We start from the raw sequence: 22,554 nt of genomic DNA on the forward strand, positions 1-22,554 counted from the left end.
TGACAATTGCTGCCAGCCTCCCAACAGGACCTGGCCCAAAAAGCAGAGAGTACCCGGCATACCTTTCCCTATCCTCCCCTGTTCACTCCTCATGTTCCCGAGCTCCGTAAACAAGAAGTGTGTGCGTTTCCCTTTAAGAAGCCCCCACCTTCTTCACAACAGAGGGAGGAGGAGCAGGCCAGTGGAACAGCCACTGAGAAGGGAAAAAAAATTCAACAGAGGACGGTTTCAAGTCCCCCCAGTAGAAACTGTGCCTGATTTGTGGCCAATGTTGGAGATGTAAAAAAAAAAGAAAGAAAAAAAAGAAAGAGAGGAAGGGAGGGAGGAGGGAGGGAGAGGAGAGAGAAGGAGGAGGAGGGAGGAGGATGAGGAGGAGGAGGAGGGGGAGGAGAAGGGGGGAGGAAAAACACTAAAGGGGTAGCTATGGAGATGGAGCGTTTTCCTGGCTGCTTTCTTTGACAGGTGTTGAGTGGGGCAAAAGTCTTAAAACAGAATTCAGCATGTACGCCAAAGGTAAAGGAGCTGTCGTCCCTTCCGATAGCCAAGCGAGAGAAAAGTAAGTGAATTGTGTCTCTTATTGTAAAGAGTTTACCTGCTTATCATGCGGGCGACGGGGGCGCAGAGGAGAGGAGTCCAACTTTCTAAACTAGGTTCTGTAATTTAAAAGGAGTGCGCTGTGCCAAAGTGCGCTCCGTGCCGCTTCCCATCCGAGCCGCCCCACAGGCGCGTCTCCTAAACTTTTCTTTCCTTTGAGAGAACGGATTGTGTTTTTTTCTGTCTGATAATGTTTGCGCACAGCCGCGCGCGCACCTCTGTAAGTTTTCTGGAGAGCTGCATTGCATTTTGTTTAACTTCGGCAACGTTGAAAGTTGAAGAAGCATTTGGCGCGTGTGTCGCCGGATGCGCGCGGATCACACTGCTCGCATGTGTCCGCGAAACTTTCAGCGATGAAGCCGCAGGATGATGCCCGATGTGTTATAGCCTATGTTTGTCTTATTAGGGGTGCTTTTTGGCTGCTTACCGTGCGATTTAGCTTTCTTTTTTTGGTGCGTAAAGAAGCCGGGGCGCAGTCATCTCTCCGTCCGGGGCGACGAGAAGGAAAAGTTTTGTCCCTTTCAGCAGTCACACTTAAACTTTTGCACGCTCGTCAGGCAGAGTCAAACATGCCAAAAACATTAATGCAGATGCAGGAAATTATTGATCATGTTGGAATATGTTGGGAAATACACATCCTTATGTAAAAACACCGTTATTTACGCACGGAACTCGACTTGGTGGTGTTTTGGTCCACGTTCTGGTTTGAATACAATTAACTTCTAGGTGTCAAAATGAGAGATGTCATTGCTTTATTTAAGAAATATTTCTTAAGGGGTGCGTTCAAAGAGTTGTTTCCATCCCAACCCTTTTGGATCATCTTTTATCGCTAGTATCTCGTGTTTTTACGCACCGATCAGTGCGAGTTCAGTGGAGGGAGCAGGGGTCCCTGCAGAGATGCAACTGTAATCCCTAAAACAATGTCAAGTCCTGAGAGGCTGCGCTGCTCCGCCGCACCTCACACATCTGGAACACAAACACAATTTCTTCAGGGACTCCTCTTGTATTATTCTGATGCGCCTCTCTGTCATATTCAATTGATTAAGCCTTCTAGACATGTGCTTATGTGCTTATAAGCTTCCTCGAATGCGCCTCTGTCCACATCTGGTGCTGTGAGCAGTTTGATTTCACTTCGGATTCACATAATTTTTGTAGGGAAATTGAGTAGGTGTGTGTGTGTGTGTGTGTGTGTGTGTGTGTGTGTGTGTGTGTGTGTGTGTGTGTTTGTCAGTGACTCCTAAATGAAAACAGTCCCATGTGGTTTTTCTGAACAGCAGGCAGTCTGACCTTTGAACCAGTCTTTTATATGATGCTTTAATGTTGCATAGGAACCGTCACCCTCCTCTTTTTACACCTGTTTGTTTCATTAGTTTATTTACAACACACTGGAAGCAATATATTATTGAAATGCTGTGTCTTTAGACAGTTTTTAGTTGCACTTCCCTTGTTCAGGGACCGTGGATTATGTTGCATGTGTCATTGGGAGTGAAATCAGTGCAGAGGCAGCATGTATTTCAAATGATGGTGTAGGAGGAGGATTAATAATTTAAGTCATGAGAACTACAAGTCTTTTGAGAGCTGAGAATGATGAAGGCTGCTTATGAATAACAAAAATCGCCAAATTTTATTTATTCTAGTGTGTTCGTTTGCACGCATCCCCCTTTTTTATCAGAACTTTCTCACAAGTTTAAAGTCTGTTCTGTGCTTTAAACCTGTGTGTGTGTGTGTCACTGGTCTAATGTCCACACATATCAGGTGACACTCGCCCTCCACCTGTCTTGTCCCCCTAACCAGGCCTGCAGGGCTAACACATGTTCCCATGTAAATGCGGAGCTCAGTGCATCGCTGAATTATCATATTCATATTTACATATTCATACCAATCTTTACATATTCGTCTAATGAAAAGAGGCTGCTCCGGATGGACTTGTGTCTTATTAAAGGAGACTCTGTCATGCAGTGTGGCATCACAGCTGCAGCTGTGGCTCATGGGATTGATCAAGTCATTAAAAAAAAACAAAACATATATATATATATATATATATATATACATATCATAAGCATATAATTTTCATCTTTTAATGTCATTAAATTTGACTCAACTAGTTTCAGAATGCAAAATAAAAGTAACAGACCTAACCAGACTGCACTTAAATGCTAAGCAGATGTTACATTTTAGTGTTTTGGAGACTTTTACTACACTCAAGAGTGAATCTATTTCATGTTGCTGCTTTTCATGCAGTGCTGCAAATAAATGCGCAAAACTTGTCAAAGAAAAGTGGAAACTTTCATTAGAGAAACATCTGATCAGTCCAAAGCAACGGTTTCGTTTTTGGACAAATAAAAGAACGTGCAGCAAGGCAGGAAAGGAAGAAGCTGTAGAAGAAAAAAAATAAGTATTGATACTGTAAGTGAATAATAATTTGTTAGGATGCCCTAGCAGTGAATTTATTGCGAGCATGTTTTTTTTTTCCATGTTTAAATATTTCACATGCAAAATTTAATCAAACAAGGAGCGCAACAAACCTAATTTCCTAGCAGGGTTTTTTTCTTTTTTTTTGCTTATGTTTACAAGATGTTGCAATTTAAAATGACCGTCACCTGCTCTTAAAATTTTATCATAAGTTAAATAAATTGTACCTTTATGATTTGTTGCTAAAAGGCGAATGTTTTTGCTTGCTTAAACCTTTAGAAGCAGTCACTGAATGAACATCTACGGCTCATTACCTTCTGGTGTTGACTCAATTCAAGATGGCTTTAAGTTTGCCATTAAGCATTTGGAGTCAAAGCTGTCTGTTAGCAAAATATCTCATGAACCACTGGATGTAATCTAATGAAACGTTCAGGAAATAATCATTAATTGTCCCTCTGCAAATTATTCCCTATTGAAGCCAACCCAGTTCAAGATGATCACCACAGCCAACCGACCCTAAAAAACACAATAATCGGTAGAAATTAGTCAGTTTTACAGATACTGAACTAAAATTTGATGTGGTTGTAGCTGAGAGTCACTAACAACACATACAACAGGTCTTCTTATATCACATGAAACTATGTATATCTTTATTTTCAAGGTTTGACCAAAATAGCTACAACTCATTTTTTTGAAGATAGGATGATCCTAGTGTCAAACTAACTCCTTCAAGGAATGCTAGGCCTTTAATTGAAATTGATGTTTACTTTTCGTTTCCCTAAACATAAGGTGATACCATAGAGTATGTGCTGCCACTGTCAGTGTAATTGTGCTACAGTGGGGTGTTTATTTTCAGTATAGCACCTTAGGAAATTATGTTTTCCTTCAGTTATGTGGTTGTTGCAGTTGGTGGCATTTTGCAGGTATCTTGGTGTGAACATTTGTGCAGTGGTGGACGCTGAAATCATAAACAAGAAAAAGCAACCCATCTTTTCTGTGGAGCAGCCCCTCCTCACATGTTTACAGTGCTGAATGCTTCAGTTACATACTGTAGATCCCAGGCTTAGTGAACAAAATGTTCTTATACAAGCTCAGTTGTGCATTTAAGTGTGTTTGTGACGCTGTGCACAACGCTGTATGTGTACAGTGTGTGCTTTAAAAAAAAAAGAAATCTTTTAAAGCCTTGAAACCAAGGCTGGAATCCAACTGTTTGTTCAGAAATACAACTCATCACTAACAGGCACACAAACAATTACGTGGATTCCTCCGCACAACCAAGGCCCCGAGTGGAATTCAGCAGCCTGGCCTCGCTGTCTCGAGATCACAGGTAGCAGGAGGAGGAGGAGGAGGAGGACTGGGGAAGAGTTTTCTTTGTAAATCTTTGAAAAAACATTATTGTGATGAGGCCTTTTGTGAAGAGAGAACAGGTTAATGATGATAATGAAGGTAGAGGATAAACTGATGCCCTTGCAATCAGAGAAATTAATTAATAATCCCACTTTTTCTGTGTTTTCTTTAATTTAGTTTGAATAGGAGCATTGTGTCGTAACTGTAAACTCTTTGGAATGTGTGCCGATTAATCTTAATTAAAGGTGCCACTCATAAAAAGCTTGATCAAAAACACCTCCATTTCTTTAGTTGCCAGAATAATTCTGCTTTTCCTTTTTGGTACTCTGTTTGTTTACAGTGGTTTTTGTGTTATTTCAAGTGATTCTGGATTTGTTTGGAATAAGAACTTCAAGTGCAAAGTTAATCAGTTTGTTTTTGAGCACGAGTTTCTTTACATCCTCTGCTCCTCCTCTGGGCTCCTCCCACGTATTTACATGCCATTTAACAGGGATCTTCAGGTCTGAATGCATGGTTTTGATTCTACACAGATGGCTCTGCCATCTGCATTTGAGCCTTTTGAAGGAAGCATAAAGAAGCAGCGCGCGAATACAAGCAGAAACACTGCTCTAAAAGTAAGGGAACCCTTGATTTACCCCAGCACCCTTTGGCTGACTGCGCTCCCATTCAGATATGTCAACAGTCAATTAATGCTGCCTGTCGTCAGCTGCTTTGGGTGCATCCGCACAAATTTGTTACTCTTCTCACTTGAAATAAAGTAGACAGTATAAATATTGAAACTCTGCGCCTGAAGTTGTTAATCAGTTTGGCAACACGGCGCACAGAGCAGAACAGTGTCTTTTATTAGCACACAGAGAAAAGCAAACACTAATGTCATGTGAAAACACAAAACAGAGGATTTTTTTGAATGTTTGGACTAATTGTTTGTTCTCATTAGCTGCTCTGGAGAGGTTAAACTCTCTTGTCAATATTATTGCTTATCCGACATCTTTAGAAATGCGTCTTCTGTTTGGTCTTTTTTTTTAGCTTATAAATGTTTGGTGCATTAAAGGGAAAGTGAGCAGCCCGATGAAGTCTGAGGTTAGAGGTCACCGTACTTAGGCGTTTGTGTAAATGCGGATGCGTTTATGCGCATGTTTTCGGGATTAACTCGTGGCTAAAGCCGTTCATGTTTACATGCTCGTTGAAGCCGATTTGTTTTGACAAAGGAACCGCCATAACAAAGCCAAGCAAATCCAAACAGTGAGCACAGTGGGAATACGCTTCAGTGAAAAATATCTTCCCAGCTTCACCGAGCCTTTCATTCACCTTGACGTGAAACATCAGCACATCAACCACACTGCTCTATCTGATGTTTGTAAAACTTTTAGATTAAGGGAATAACGTATTTTTTTCTATTACTCTGCACTACATTACTCTGTTATGTGTCTTTGTTATTCTCTGCCCAGCTCAGTCCTCCATCCCTTCCCTGCGTGCTCACCCTGACACCACCATCGCCGCTGAATTATTCAAACGAAGACATGAAAGTTAATTTTCTAACTGCCCGGCACTTTAGCTGGCTAAACTCAGCCCGGAATGCCCCCCTCGCCTTTGGAGGCGAGTGGGGGGAGAAGGGGAAGGTCAGCGGGGATGGCCTGGGGCTGAATGTCAGGTGTGATTCTGGGGACGAGTCAGTGGGGGAGAGCTTCTTGATGAGTAGATGTGGAACAAAGCGCTCGTTTGCTTGAACGTAGGTAGAGCCAGAGGAAGGGAGAGGATCACAAAGGGTGAAGTAGATTTCCCCCTACCTTCCCTCAGCTACACCCCTACAACACTGGTGTAATTAAAGTCCTAGCACACCTTTCATGCCAGAGTTTTAGACTAAGATCATCTTATGTTGAGGAATGATGGAGATGTAGCTGTTTAAACCAAAGTTATAAATGACTCTCAGCTACCACCACATCAAATTTTAGCTCAGTATCTGTAAATTGGATTGAGTTATATCCATTTTTCTGTTGGCTAATGTGAGTTGGATTGACTCCAGAAGTTAATCAGATGTAGAGTTACATCCAGAGATCATTTCCTGGCGGTTTTATTGAAATCCGTCCAGTGGTTTATAAAATATTTTGTGAACAGATCAAAAGACTTGACTGGAGATAGTTAATGGCAAAGATCTTGCACAGTCTGTTAGCGCTCAGAGTAGGGGTTGGGGATCAGTCTCAACTACTACCACACCACATTTTGGGTCAATATCTGGAAAGTTGACTGAGTTATGACCATTTGTGTTAAGGTTAGTTGGCTGTTGCAGCCAGTTTGAATTGGGTTCACTCCAAAAGGTAATCATCTGTAGTTGTTCATCCATTGATTACTTTATGCAAATTTCATTCAAGTTCATCCACCAGTTCATGAGATATTTTGCTAACACACAAATGCTCACACACACGCCTTTGCCTGTGAGAAAACGGATGCAAACAGTCAGGAACATGAAAGACAGACGAACGCTCTGTGAACTTACACATCATCATTGTGGGCCTGGGTATTCAGTCAGCTGGAGGTCAAACAATTCTTCTCCCACTCAGTCTGATCTCCCTCATCTCATCTCATAATTTGCATCAGCATTTTCCTTTTGTTGTAATTCATCTGTGGACGTCATCAGAGAGAGAGAGTGAAGCTCAAAGTAGACGAAATGCGAGCCACTGAGAAGGCCGCATGTGGTTTGTCCTGTAAGCATCTCATCTTTTATTCCTGAGCGACACGTGTAAACAGTGTGGGGGAGTCACAGGAAGGGAATTTAGGTTTGTGGTATCCCTGACGCCCACTTTCCTCCTGACACACCTTCAGTACTTTACATCCTGCCATCTACCTGTCTGTCTTCAAGAACTGCGTCACCTGCTCACACGGAAACTCCTGCTCAGCGGAGTTACACTCACCGCTTCTGACAGAGTAACAAAAGGTGTCCCCTGAAGCCTGGATTGAATGAGTGTTTTTAAATAATGCATCGCGGCTGGGGCAGGTGCCCATCGCTGGTGCACGGCGCCCCTCAGATCACACCGGGCTGCGCCATGAAAATTTCATTGCCGCAGCGCTCATGGGAATCTCTGTGCGATCCTGTACAGTGCAAGAGAGGCTATATAGGAGCTGCCGCCTGCCGCTAGGTATTTCACACTGCAAATAGGGGCTCATTTTTACACATTACAGAAGCAGACCCCCACCAGGCTTCACCAGAACCTCACTGCTCAGGCTTTTTTTGATAGAGATGCATGCAAAAACATGACAGTGACAGCAGAAAGAAAGGACTCAAAAATAAATGTGTCTAAATCTTTCTTAGGACAAGCTGTTTTGCCATTTTCAGACATAACAGGTGTCTGAAAAGGGACTAATACGGTTAATTAGTCACATGACTTTACACTGACAATGCCTTTGTGTCGAAATAAAACTGCAGAGATTAGCTTTGCAGTTACTTCAGATGGTTCGAACTTTGACAAAAGGGTCACATGACTTGGGAGGATGATGAGTAAAAATCCAAATCATGAAGCGAATGTTGATTTTTGTGTCATTTCTGTCTGAACAGACTAAGAAATCATGCATTTACAATTGATTAGATTGCAATAATTAGATTATGTTGATGTAAAATAAGGAAAGCGATAAATGTGATGTATTTGGTGTTGCTACAGTCATGCTTCATGGTGTATGACTATACAGTTTTTACAATTTAAATGTAAGAAGAAAAAAGAATATTTTCATCATCTGAATTGACTTATTCACACTTGAGTTTTCTATTTGAGATCAGGTGTGACTTCTGATAGAAGGACCATCTGACTTCATTTTGACATTTATACATGCAGGAAGCCACCAAGAAGTATTATTTATTCACATGTATTTACCTAAATATGATAGCAAAATCATTATTTGGGAGTTAGCCTATGTACAGACGGTCACAATCCCAGCTGAACAGCACTCTTTCTGCCTCTTAAATGAAAAGAAAAATGTTACACAAACTCTCAGACAACACATAATTAAAGTCACACTCATGTTTCTGAACAAAACATTCGCTTTCAAATGATGATACCAGCATCGTCACTCCATTTGTCATCAGAATTAAGCATTTGCTACAAAGTTGTTAGTCAGTTCTTTTCAACACGTGCATTTTTTTTGACCGGGCCTGATGCTTTTGAACAGAAACCACCCAGTAAATGCTTATGATGAACACACATTAAATAAAAACCCTCTGTCAGACAGTCTTCTTTTAAAACAACATATTTGTAATAAGTATTTGAAATGGATGCTGATACAGTTGTATCTGATGCAAGACTGAGAAATGTAGGTGGTGCTTTCTGCAGTCAAATGCTAGTTAAAACTGGTCTGGAGCAGCTATGACTAATATTTTTACTTTAGTGGTGTGATTTTTAAGACATTTCAGTGATGATCAGTTACATTTTGTGAGAAGATAAAGAATACAGTGGTTCAGCTTTGGTCCAAACAATTGATTCATTAAGCATCATAGAGCATCATCCCAAAGATCATAACTCTACATGTTACTTTTGGTGCACATAATCAGATTAAAAATAGTCACTCAATGGCAGATCCTCACTCTTTGCTAATACCTGGTAAAGTGAAATTAAAGAGCATTGCTGGCTGAAGTTTTGTGCCTGACTCTGCTTGATTTAGTTGCTTCTTTGTGTTGGTGCATGGAGAGATTTTGTCTTAAATTGGTCAGAGTAGGTATGGACGACAGCATTTAGGTTGCTTGGAACGATAGCCTTGAGCGTTCTGAAGTCTGGGCCAGCTACGGTTGTCAGGATCCCTTCGAGAGGCTGTGTGATGAGTACTAATAAGGCAAAGGCAGTGACAAGCAACAAGGATGAGTCAGCTGTTGAGAGAAAGTAACAATCTGTTCTTTTCAATAAAAGTGGTTAGAATTTTTACATCAGTTTTATTATAATCCAATTCTTAAAAACAGTCTCAGAGTTTAAAATTAAAGTCTGAGAAATATGTTTGCTTTGTTGATGCTGGAAGATAAGATCATCAACAACAACAATAATATTGATGATAGTTATTTAGTTCTAATGATAAATTATTTAAATAATATTTTCATCTGCCTCTGCTACACAGATGAAAGTTAAATGACTGTTATAAGAAAATTGTGATAAAATGTTCACATTTTAAACTGCATGTATATACGTAAATACACAAATACACATACAGTAGTACAGCTCATGCACATGCAGGCATAATTATAATAAAACATCAGAACTAATTAAAGACTAGGATAATATGTAATCAGCAAACTAAAAAAGCATATTTAAAAAATACATTTTTCAAAGAAATTTAAAATAGAACAGCGATGTGTTGCACCTGATTTCCCTTGGCAGGTCCTCCCTGATTGGAAAACTCCTGTCACACCTGATTTTCAGTCTGGATCTTTGAATTTCCAACAGGTACTCCTCAGTAGCAGTGGTTCCCAAAGCTGGGGGTGGGACCCCACATTGGGTGGTGAAACACAAAACTGGGGTGTTTGAGATGACCTTCAGAAGTCAAAGAAACCAGAAGAATGATTCCTAATAACATATTTTTACCAAAGCCAAAGACAATAATCATAAAACAGTCTAAGTGGTAAAATATTAGTTGAAATTGCTTATTTATTTAGATTTTTAACTATGTTTGTAGAGTTGTATTAAAGATCAGAAGCTGTAAAGTTTGGGACCCACTGCACTAGAGCATCTCAGGGGTCACCCAACTTTATAGGGTTAAACATTGATTCATGTTTTTACGGAATAGCCTCAGATGTGTCTATGATAATTGGGATCTTAAAATGATTATAAAATGCACAGGTTGTGTTAGGTTTTCTGTTCTATTTATTGGACATTTCTCAGCCAGCTACACTTCGAATAAATGCCATGTTTGTTAAGCATATATGGAATAAACTGTTAAAGTCAAGCCTCGATTTAATAAATGCATGAATAACAATTTCTAAATGTTGGTAGACACAAATTATTAAATTGGGAACTGTTGCAACTGACAAAGGAATAAAACTGAGAGGAAATACAGCAATGCTGACTTCAGACCTAATTATGTTTAATAGCATAATCTAGACCTTTTTTATGTAATTTTTAGTAGTAATTAGCTGGCCCTTGATGAAGGAGTCAAAATAAAATTTAGTATTAATTGTGTAAAACTGGAATGTGATATTATGTTTATAAATTTGGGTTCTTATGGTACCATTTATGCAGAAAAGACAGGGACCAAGAACTCATCTTTGAGGTACTCCACGATCTTCTGTAAAAGATCTGCAGCTAGTTGCAGAACTAAAAGTCTTGTTGTGGAGATATGGAGTCACAGAGTCAGAAATGCTGACCCATTTTAGAAAACTTATTAATAAGAATTGTAGATCTATAGTAATAGAAGCAGTAAAGCAGTAAAATCTAGGATTATTAAAAGAAAACGGTTACTAGAGCTTCCTGAAAGATATTAAAACAGTTTGAGGAAAATATTCCCCATAAAAAAGCTCAACAAAGCGAGACTAGAATGTTTCAAAGAAACAGTTACATGTCAAAAATGCAATTATACTCTTATAGCTGTCTGTTCAGTTTTAAGCTGCTGACAGCAACAGATTAAAATAGGATAACAGCTAGCCTGGTTCTGCCTAAAGGGAATAAAACTATTCTATTAGTACCTTTAACTCTCACAAATCAACAGGTAATGTTGAGTTTAATCTTACTAAAACAGATTAAAAAATGATTTATTACTCTTTCTAATAATGTTTTGTACTATTTCTTGGAGGGGAGGCACAGTTTTTATGAAGTCCCACTGTTTTGTTGCCAAGCAACCAGATTCATGTTCTTGGGTAAAACATCTCACAATTTCTTCTCTGCAGCAAAAGTTTAAGTGTGTGTTTTGACCATTTTGACAGATGAGAAACTGCATTTTAAACAGACGTATGACATGTTTAATGTCATTGAACAGTGAGGCAGTTTAATTGGTAATGTTATAACAGAAAAGCATTTTTTGTTCTTGACTGCTCTGGTTGGGGGTCTAAAGAACAGATATGTTATTTCTCATTTCGGCTGCAATTTTCACCATTACCTTATGTGATTACACTTCACAGCAAGGTAGTTTTGAGTTTGAATCAAAAGGCTGAAAGGGGCTTGATGTGTGCAATTTGCATGTTCTTCCTGTCTGTGTGCCAGTGAGCTGGTTTCTTTAAAAAGTCTAGACACATTCAACTTAGGTCAACTAAGAGCTGTTTGGCTTTATTCAGGCTGTATGTGCATCTTGCATGGTATCATTATTAGTGGGCAGCTCAGAGCACATCAGTTTACAGCTGACATTCAAATGTGTCTCCACTTTGGTCAACTAAGGTCACTTTTAATCAGATCGTACACACAATAATGTGTTTTATTTCCATCCACGAGACCAAATACCAGAGTCCAAACAGTACTCGGCTAAATATTAAGGCTCATTAGTTAAGCAGGTGGTTCTTTAATATGCCACAGAAACTCTTTCACCATCTTTGGCTTTGCTGTCGAAAGAGTCATGACTGGGATAAATCTAAGTGAGGAGACAAGGGGGCACATTCATGTCTCTGTGGAAACTCATCTGTAACTCAGAGTGGCTCCACTCATAAGAATGCATAAATTTAAGTATTAATAGGAGGAAAGCTGAGTTTCTGAAAGGTGCCAATTCAGCTAACTTTCTGTGACCTGCTAAAAGTTTGAATGACATTTCTACTGTGAAAAATGCCTGAGCTATAGAGCTTCAAAAAAAGGCTGGGTTTTCTTATGGGTTTCACCAGAACCCCATTGATTTCCATGATTTTCTTTCTCATTTTTTTTTTTTTTTTACTGAATTTGTCTATGTTGTGCAGTGTCCCGCTACTAAATGGCATACCTCACTATTTCTAATCAAGCTGCATGTTTTGGTGTAAATTTTGCATGTTTTATTTCAAAGTTGAGTGACAAAATGCAGGATATATATATATATATATATATATTTAACAGAGTGATAAGAGTGGCTCAATTGTGTTGCACTGGCAGCCTTAATTAGCTACAAATACCAAAACAGCTTTTGTAGTAGGCTGTAAATGATACAAAAAGTTAGATAACTCAACATGTTGTAGACTGACTCAAGTCTCGAGTGGGTTTTCAAGGAAAGGAAGTTTTTGGCACTTCCACATTGGCTTTATATTTCTCCTGCATAATTCCCATCCAATTCTAAGAAATCAAACAATTACTGAACACATAAAGAACATACCTGTTTCTGTTTTTGGAGAATGAACCTACATACCAAGCTCTGCGACATCTTTCCATTTATTCTCTCACATAAGATTTTAATTGCTTCTCCTTTACAAAGACTTTGTCACTAGTTAGCAAAGGTTCCCCTTCAGTCTTGATAAATTAATGCAAAACCACATCCTTGATGCATCCTGTGTACTTTCACACCTACTTAGAGCTTTGTGCTTGTGATTACATCATCCTGGATACATGTTGATGGCAGGTGTGAACAGAGTTTAGCTTGTGTAGGAATACAAGCATTTCTTTGGTAATATATAGATCTTTATGTCGACACTGAGAGTGGTTGGCTGTCCCACCTCGCACCCACAGATACGCAGCGAGGCCTTTAAATGCCTCTGAATGATGAGTGAGTACAGCTGTGTTGAGCGACTGGTTAAATACTTGGCTCTGTTTAGTCATCCATCATAGAAAAAATAGTAAATATAAAGACACATAAAATGATGTTTAGTTTAAAATGAGTTAGAACATTAACAGCAAACTAAAAACTGCCTGTAACACCAACACTTTGACTGACTTGACCAGGGTTAATGTTCTTATTGGTCAGTGTCCAAATGACATGAGACAAAACACAAATCTACGTGTCTTAAAACGTACAAACCATAACAATTTAGATCTTTCCAACACTTAACCATTTATGTTATAACAGCTTTAGCCAATCAAAAACATTTAATCTAAGTGAATCCATTTTTGGGTGAAAACAAAGTAGAAAAGTTATTACTATCAAGGGGTAATAACGTCTACCTTTTACACATTTTAGTGTGCGAATGTTGACATTATTATAGTTAATGAAAGGTGGATTAAGCCACCAGCTAAACAACTTTAGCATCACAAAAATTGTCCATAACTCAGCCTATTTGACAGATGTTGTGGTTGTAGCTGTGAGTTATCCCCAGCATTACTTTTATTGTAAAAGTGAAAAGTTGTAATCTGTGGATAGATGTACTGGTTGGGCAAATCACACCCAGCAAGCATTGTGGGTGTCTATCTTTATAGCCTATCTTTTGCCTTGTCTGAGCATATTCATATTCCCCTATCCGTGTTCCTCTGAGTGTCTACACTGCTTTGTTTTCAGTGTCACTGCCTCAGAGATTCTGAAACCACACGAATATGGCTGAGTGCCACCAGAGCTCTTTAGCTCTGAGCTGTGCCGCCTTGCATTGCACATTTACAACCCTTTCACAATGTATATGATCTTCATCCAGTGAAATCTCGTTTATCCAAACCCCCGCTTGTTGGATTTGGATTCTCCTGTTTGATTTGCCTGTTTTTAGAACTCAAAAATGAGTTTGTCCCTGATTGGTGATTAAGAACAGAGAAATTCTTTCAATAAAATTAAAGTAACAAAAATTCTTAAAAAGATTTTTTTCTCTCTGTTTTGTCTTCCAGGTTAGCTTTATATGTGTATGAGTATTTGCTTCATGTCGGCGCACAGAAATCAGCACAGACCTTCCTGTCAGAGGTAAGACGTGCTTCTAATGTAACTTCCTGTTCAGAAAGGATGAATGGGATTCCCCTCGTACTGTATGCCCAGTCATAGAGTTCATATTATATGTTGTTCTGGGTTTAAGCAGCTGTTAAGCAATTATGATATAGCCTTGTTTTGAACTATTTTATAATTGCAAAACAACAGCAATGTGTTTTTTTGTGTAAAGATTGGTTTGACTGTTTAATTTGATCACCAGCTCTTCATTATTAACTCAAGTTTGAAACCATAAACATAATAATTTGACTGTTTGTTATAAAAGTTTGACATATATTAAGCATGTATTGTTGTTCATGTTGCGTTTTGACAATTGTATCGTGATCGTGTGAATCAAATTCAATCCTGACAGTTTGTCCCAGGTCTACTACATGTATTAACCTCACATTACTCCCCTGAACTGTAGAAGAAGTAAGGTCTCTAATGTGTTGCATCCTTTTCCTTAATGGACATCCTTCCTGCTAATGGTCCAGCAGAACTCTTTTCCTGCCCATCAGCTTTGTTCAGTCTCTTTGAACGCACATGGAAAAGCAGATCTATATTGTTTAGATTTTTATTATTTGTCCTCTCACGAGGCACACTCATGTCAGAATCTCTCACTGACATGTGCTGCATGCACATTTTTACATACCAGTGGTAAAAACAAAGTTATTTAACACAAATACGTAAAGTTTTGGCGTCCTGTAGATACTCAGCTAAACAGTTTCTTCAACAATATTAGTTTCCAGTTAGCCTAAGTTGAAGATTTTAAATTGCACACAACTAACATTTTTAAATTACATTTAAAAAGTTGTTTAATACCTTCTGAACTCATAAAAAGAGGGGTCCCATTTTAGCTGAAATGGTAAAAGCTCCACATAAAAGTGATTTTCTTTTTAAACCTGTTGGATAATTTTGCTCAAAACTGACCAAGGTTTTTGGAAAATACGCTAAAATAAAAATAAAATAAAAAACTGGAACAAAATTCATTAATTATTCCTCATATTTATTGGTCCCTCTATACCATTTTAAATATATTAATTCAGACTAGTCATATCTACCTATAGCATGCAGCTTACAACCTGATAAATTACTTTATGTAATAATACACACAGATTAAAATTGTCAAACCAGTGCTTTCTCTTAAAAACAAACAACTAAAATCAAAATCTTAATTATAATAAAGCAACAAAACATATAATAGCTGTGTCATCAAATAACATATGAAGGATTGTTTTACGGTCAATTTTTTTCTTGTATATTTAGTCCAAACATAGTAGCTCCTGGCTTTAGATTAATATTAACTTTAAACACTTGAAAATTACAAAAATTGTTCTAATTATTTTTTGTCAAAAGGAGTGTTTCTGTGAATATTTTAGTCTACAAAGGCAAAGAAAATCCTCTGGGTCTGAACAATAAATCTGTGAAAGGATTGTCAACATGGCTGACATTATTTTTAATGCTGAAATTCAGTTTTGAACTGTTGAAAACATCAGAATATGAATACAAATTATAAAGTGGTGATGGGAGAGGGGGGGGGGGGTTGTGAGGTCAGGTAGTTAAGCTACAACTATCCTCAATAAATTCAAATAATTTCAGAGGGCTTGTTGGTGACTCTTCTGGAGATTTAAGATTTATTTGCTGAGCTGCTGAAAAGAGGTGAAAATCAGAGTCAATGGGGACCAGAGGCCCATAAATATAGGATATAAGTAATAAACCAACATATGCACAGATGAACACATGCATGTGGACCACATGATCATGTGACATGCAGGTTAAGCCAGTTTGATGGGAGTTTTATCATAAACTGTCTGCAATATTAGGTTCCTAAAGGATTTAGTTTATTTTAACCACATCTGTACTTTTATTTACTTGGAAAGAGTCAGCTGCACCACATCTTTACATGTTTTTAACATTTTGCTTAAAGTCTCAGAAGTATTCAAAAAGCAGCAAACAGAAGTAGTTTTATCACACTAGCATGTTGCAGTATTTCTTGTTCAAAGGTTTTATAGTTTTTTTTTAATGTTCTTTACTTTTTGCTTTGATTAGGTTTTTTTAACCCTTTGTCTCGCTCTTTAACCTGCTTTTTTTTTACCTCAGAGCAGTGGAAAGAAAGTGTTTTCTATGAAAGATGGAAAAGAATTTTAAAGTCTTTAATAATGTGAATCATTGAAAAACCAATAGATCACATCAAAGAGAAAAAAAAATAGAAGAACTGTAAAAGAAGAAAATTTAAAATAAAGAATAAAATAGTACTTTTTTACCTGTTGAAACAAAAAAACTAATTGATTTTACTGAACAAAAAGGTTTTTTATGTCTCAGCTAACGAGTTATCAAATCCAAAACATCGGACGAAGATTATCCAATAAGCTTTCCCTGTGCTTGCTCTGACTTATAATGTATTTTTCATAGGACAAACTTTTTTTTTCATGCACATGTGGAAACACCCATGCATGTTCCAACAGATTTGAAACTTAATCTTAAGGTGCTTGCATACACACACCTGCAGATCTAATGAGAGCGCTATCACCTGGCCTCTCCTGCTTTAATTAGCCTCTGTTCCTCCTTCAGCGGGCCGCGCACACACTTGCTCACGTTTATAGTATACACACAACGCACTCGTGTCCCCGGGAGAACTTCAGCACTCTATGCTCTCCTGCACAGTGCAGCACTCAGCTCTTTAGCAGCATTAAATCAACAGGCCCACAACAACGCGCTGCACATCACATCATTATAAGTGGCACAAGGGAAATCTGGAGAATAGACACTTTAATAGAAACATGGGGCTTGTATCTGTTTTTTTTTTCTTCTTCTATATGAAGCACATATAGAAAAAAAGAGAAATCCTGCTGGTGTCATGCTGTTCTCGCAGACTTTCAGATTGTATATATATATATATATATATATATATATATATATATATATATATATATATATATATATATGTCCTGAATCTGTGCGGGTTTGTGTGTAGATTCGTGTCGGAGCAAGTGTGTAGAGCAGGCAGTTGGTCTCCTATCTCTCACTGGATCTTATCTCAGTGTCCAGATACAAACAGGAGCTCTGCTGGGTTTGTGAGGGCAGCTCAGAGGGCTGCTGCCGCTTCAAGACAGTCACACTTTCTTACCCACAAAACTCTGCACTGCTATAGATCACTGCGCTCCTCGTCGGCCTATTCTTTATCTTCCCGACTGTCGCTCTGCCATTCTGAAAGTGACCATTAAGCAAAATGGTTACATTATGCATAAAACATGTTGCAGCGTCTAATTCGTCATTCTTCTCCCTCTGCCTTTTTTCCTGTCTTCCTCACAGATTCGATGGGAGAAGAATATCACACTTGGGGAGCCTCCAGGATTTTTACACTCATGGTGGTGGTACGTATACCTCAGTCCTCCCTCCTATACCTTTAATAAATCTAAAACTTTAGTAAAGGATGAAAAGTACACAGAATTAACAACAGTTGAGTTATGAATAGTCAAACAACTGCCCCTGAATTTGGTAAGTTTTAGTGGAGTTATAGTTTCACAAACCCAGTCTGGCCTCTAATTTATAGTGTTTTTTTAGATGTAAAATACTGACACTGATAAAAATATTTTTACAGCCATACCCTCACTAAGGGATTTGCCTGGCAGTGTGAATAGACCCATTCATATAGTTACTATTTCAATGTGCAGGCCTTTGCATGTTCTGCTGGTTTATGTGTGATTTCTCCAGGTGCTCCACTTTCCTCCCACAGTCCAAAAACGTGCATGTTTGTGATTCTAAATTGACATTATATCTTGAAACTCTTACAACTTGTTGGTGGAGTAAAAGAGTAGCCATCACTGAGCAGTGGAGAGGCCTAACATAGTGTAGTTTTTAAAAATGGGAAGCACACAGTCTGTCATAAACATGACAATGACCATAGGTCGAGTCACCAAAATTCAAAATAGCTGGTATAGAAGATCACTGCCTGGGTTTTGTATCTCCCTCAACCCATCATCTGCCCATTGGGATTGAAAGTAGGTGTGAATACCAGATCCTTTCATCAGACACTGGAAAGACAAGTTTTTGAGTTTTAGCCTCTGTTGCTGCTGTAATTCATCCTAGTGAAAACATAATGTATGTGCAGGTTCAGCCACAAAAGCTTGCAGTTGTTTGTATAAGGTAGGCATGCACCTGTCCCTCTCATACAAATTTATTCTCTTCCTTTGTGCTGCCTCTTCAACTTACAGGTGCACCTGAGGGTTGGAAAGCTTCTGCTCTACCGTCAGGATTTACAGACTTTGTTTAACCTGTGGATCAGTTTAATGAAACAAGATTCTGATGAGGGTTCTTGTCTTTCAGCCTCTTTAGACAAATCTGTCAAATCCCTGAGCTCTAGAAAAATAAAGACTAGTGTTTTCTGTCTGCTTGAATGGACAAGGTTAGTGGGCTTGCAGATTGACAAAAAATGTTTTTCTCTATGTCTGATTTAGAAGGACAAAGAATATGCAAAAGTAGGATTTTTTTTGCCTTTGGAGCTGTCAGACTGAAGGGAGGAAAACCTTTATGGCAAAAAAGAAAAGAAAATAGGACAGAAGAAGTGGGTTAGCAGAGGAAGAATGGAGCTGGCAGGGAGGCAAGAATCCTCAGCAAGGCAGCACGAGAGCTAACGAGAGGGGATAAGAGGTCTGACATGGTCTGCTTTGTTTGTCATTCATGCTATGCCGCTCATCCCCAAAGCACCCAGGCCGTCCGTGTGTAATAAACCCGGACATGCGGCTTCATTCATTCATCCTCTCTGGCCCCTGTGTGTGTTTTGATTGTGCAGCCTGTTGACACGGTTCATATCGGCCCTTAAAGAGCCTGGCTTCTCTCAATCTGACAGCTACCAGTTATAGTGACAGAATGACATACGCAAACATACAGTGAAGTGTAAGTTTGATCTCACCTCTGCTGGTACCAATAACAGTGCTCAGGGAGACCGGACGAGTGTGTCTGTGTGTGTGTTTGTTAAAAGTGGGAAACAGAAAGGAAAACTGAGTGCTCCTGGTGTGTGTTGGGACTGCGCTCATATATTTCAGTAGTGTGGGAAATGACAGTGTGTGTTTTGCTTGAGAGCAGTGGGAGTGCAGGCTGATGATTATCTGGGCTGGGGAGGGCAGAGTTCCAGTGTACTATGACCTAGCTGATGGGCGTCCGTCTGGGCCACACAGCACGTGGACACAGACACTGTTTTGGGCGGGGTGGGGGTCTGCGGAGCGGAGGGTTGGCTGCATGAGGAGGGAAGGAGGCGGCGTCCCCTGTCCAACCCCATGCCACCCAGCCCACCCCCCCTTCAACCTCCAGCCTCCCCCAAAACAAAAGCTCCAGATGGCAGAAAAGCCACCAACCTCCCTCATCCCTCACCCACTGCTCCTCCTCCTTCAACCTTTGTCTGGAGGCCTGTCCCTTTGTTTGCGGAAGAGAGACCCCCGAACGGATTAACTCTTTGCATTCCAGTCTCTTTTGTGTTAAACAGCCAAATCTAAGACCCCGACCCCACCATCACCCTATAGCCCCACCCCCACTTCTCTCCTCCTCAGCACCTTGCTGAGGTTTTGCCTCTATGGCTGTTTCCTACAGGACGCCTTAGGTGGGTGGGGGTCTTCAGAATGCGACCACGGCCACAAGGAGGAAAAGTGGAGGGATGTTTAGGGGGGTTGGAGAAGGAGGCTGGTGGGGGTCACCCATCCACATCTGTTGTTATGGGTGGAGGGATAAAGAAAAGGCTCGGTGAGGGCTGCAGGTGTCGATTGTGTCATTAGCTCTGTCTCTATTGGCTGATGCTAGTTGTCTCCCTTTTTTATCCTAAAATCGATTGGTTTAACCAGTTTTCACTGCTGTGTCCCCCCCATGAAACATAATGACTATTTGGCAGGAGAGTGTATTTTAAGCTGTGTTCAACCCCAAACCTCATTGTTTTTGTCATCCTAAACATGTTTAATTTTCTTAACCTAATCAGGTCCAGTATATTGCAAACACAATTACCTATTGTATATCCTAACCTGAAGCTGGTGTCATGACACATGGTTGAAAGTGAAAGAAGCAAATGTAGAACTTGCAATCCAGAGACAAAAGTTAAAGAGCAAACACAAACTTTGATAACTTACAGAGCTGGAACAAACAAACAGAAAGCACTGCAGGAGCAGAAAGTCCAGTAGTGGTCAACGATGTAAAAACTGAAATGACAATATTCTGGCAAAGCACGAAGGAGCTTGAGCAGAATGTGTACTGAGGGAGGACATATGGAGTAACAAAGAACAGGTGAGTGGCCATCAGCAAACATACGTCAGGTGTGTGACAAGAGCAGGGGTAAACTAAATAAAAAGAACAAAAGAATACAGGAAGTGACATTAACCAGAAAACACAAACATGGTAAAAAAAAAAAACTTATCTGGACACGAAACAGGACTGAGCCATTGAACTTTAACCCAAAGTGGCTGCAGCACAAAAAGATAACAAAAAAGAAAATGCAAGTGATGCGACTTACAGCCGAGTGAAGCAGTGTTAAAACAAGCTAAATATCAAGATTTGTACAGGATTTGAACCTGGTTATAAACCAACCAGCTTATCCTTTTATTATACGTGTGACAAAAAAGTAAAAGTAAAGTAAAATAGCTACACGAGGAATGTATTGTTTATGTAACTGTTATTTTTACATGTTGCGTGTGTTTATGAGATGAATATCGACATTCAGAACCTTGTGCACATCGTCTAATGACAACATTTACATTGTCAGCGCCTTAACACGCTCATCTGATGCAAACACAACAGTGATGTTTATCTTTAGTAGTTAGTGCTTTCAAGAAAATTACTGAAGGCAGAAAATGGACCACATTTTTGTGGTGGCTGCAGCACTGCCAGTGAATTGTCATGTAAACTTTGTTTAGCAGAACAAGTGATCAGAAATTATTTTTGAAACTGTGCTTAAATGCATTGTTTAAACATTTTTGATTAAACAGTTATATTGTAAATGTAGCCAATATATAAACTGCAATCCCCAATCCGCTGCCTTTTTAAAATATTTTCTGTGAGTTACTTCTGTTTCCTTGTGTTGTCTGTGGCAGTGTGAGAACTCAAACAAATCAGACATGCTCTCAAATTTTCACGTCACAGTTTTGTTGTTGCCACTTGCTGAAGGCATTCATTTTTCCAGCTGGATATCCTCTATTCAGATTGTGAAATCGAGGGGTTGTGCTTCCCCACCTCTGCTGCTCTTCGACTGCAACATTTTGTCCCATTTAGAAGAGTCTGTATGGATAAGATGTTCGACTCTGTGTAATTTTATTTTATTGTCTTTTTTCTGACCCTCTGGTTCGTTCACTAATGCTCCGAATGCCTCCTTATCTCCACCTCCACATCTTAATGTCCGTTTCTCTTTCTGCTGACTGACCACCTGACATGCACTCGCACAAGCACGCACACACACAGGATTATCACATTGACTTGTCTGTGTGGCTGTTTCGCTCTCTTTGTTTTTTTTTTTTTTCCTTATTATAATGGAAAAGAACATTGTAACCACTGGCTTTGTCATACCACAGTTAATTACAAATAATTATCGCGATGGCATTTAATTTTTATAATTGTCTTCTTCTGGATGGTCGAATGCTAATCCCTTCCTCTGTTCTGGGTAGAACTGTGTGCACGTATGTGTGTGTTTGCACTGACAGTTGCATCTTCTATTTTCATTATTTTTTTACGTAAATAAAACGACAAAAAAAAGTTTACATGTTCTCAAGTTGTATCTAAATTTCTCTTCAAAGTAAGAGCAGTTAAACTTTTCACCCTCAGAGCAGAGCTGTGTGGCTCAAACACCACCTACTTTCCATAAGATCATAAAGAGCTTCCCATGATGAGATAATTAGATTGAAATGATTAGATAATTGGATAGAAATTTTACTATATCAAGGGTATGCAGAGTACAAGATTTCTTGTTGATTGCTGGTGCTAATTAACTGTGAATGTTGACATCCCAGATGATTTTTACAGATTAATGTCTCTAAAAAGGATGTGACAAAAACTGTGACATGGTTTTTTTTCTCTAAATATTGACAGTTTCTCATTTAATATTACACAGAATCAGTTTTGTGAATTATTACACAGATGTCTTGTTGCTCCAAAAGAGATAGTTCAAATATTTTGAAGTGGGGTTCTGTAGGAAGGTTATGAGCAACTAATATCTTACCTGTTGTAGATACGTCTTTAAATGATCCCTGTGTGGAAAAATAAAGTTGCATTCTGACCAGATTGATGGGCAGAGTGGGGTCAATGTGGACTGCTGCCATTTTATCACTAACCCCAATGTCAAAACTTTATACTGTTATAAAATATTAAAGAATGGTGTGGTTTTTAAGATTGTATCAATCCACTTTTGTCTTGGCTGTATTCAGACAAGTCATTAGCTCATCAATACAATCAAATTTAAACCTTATTTCTCCAATCTGATGTTGTTCAAAGAGCTATCTACTA

The 22,554-nt window shown here is 39.1% G+C and overlaps 1 protein-coding gene across 3 annotated transcripts in view; it reads left to right on the top strand.

Annotated features, from left to right (window-relative positions):
- The first annotated feature begins 394 nt into the window (after positions 1-394).
- The window catches only part of ssbp4 (single stranded DNA binding protein 4), an 89,173-nt gene continuing 67,013 nt past the window's right edge, over positions 395-22,554 (top strand). For all 3 annotated transcript variants that reach the window (XM_037974227.1, XM_037974226.1, XM_017407354.2), the window contains exons 1-3: positions 395-556; positions 14,010-14,082; positions 17,395-17,456. In XM_037974227.1, the coding sequence (XP_037830155.1) occupies positions 501-556; positions 14,010-14,082; positions 17,395-17,456 (191 nt within the window). In that variant the 5' untranslated portion in view covers positions 395-500. The remainder of the gene's footprint in view (positions 557-14,009; positions 14,083-17,394; positions 17,457-22,554) is intronic.

This window comes from Kryptolebias marmoratus, linkage group LG24, assembly GCF_001649575.2.
Source record: "Kryptolebias marmoratus isolate JLee-2015 linkage group LG24, ASM164957v2, whole genome shotgun sequence".
In the NCBI taxonomy this organism is placed as follows: Eukaryota; Metazoa; Chordata; class Actinopteri; order Cyprinodontiformes; family Rivulidae; genus Kryptolebias; species Kryptolebias marmoratus.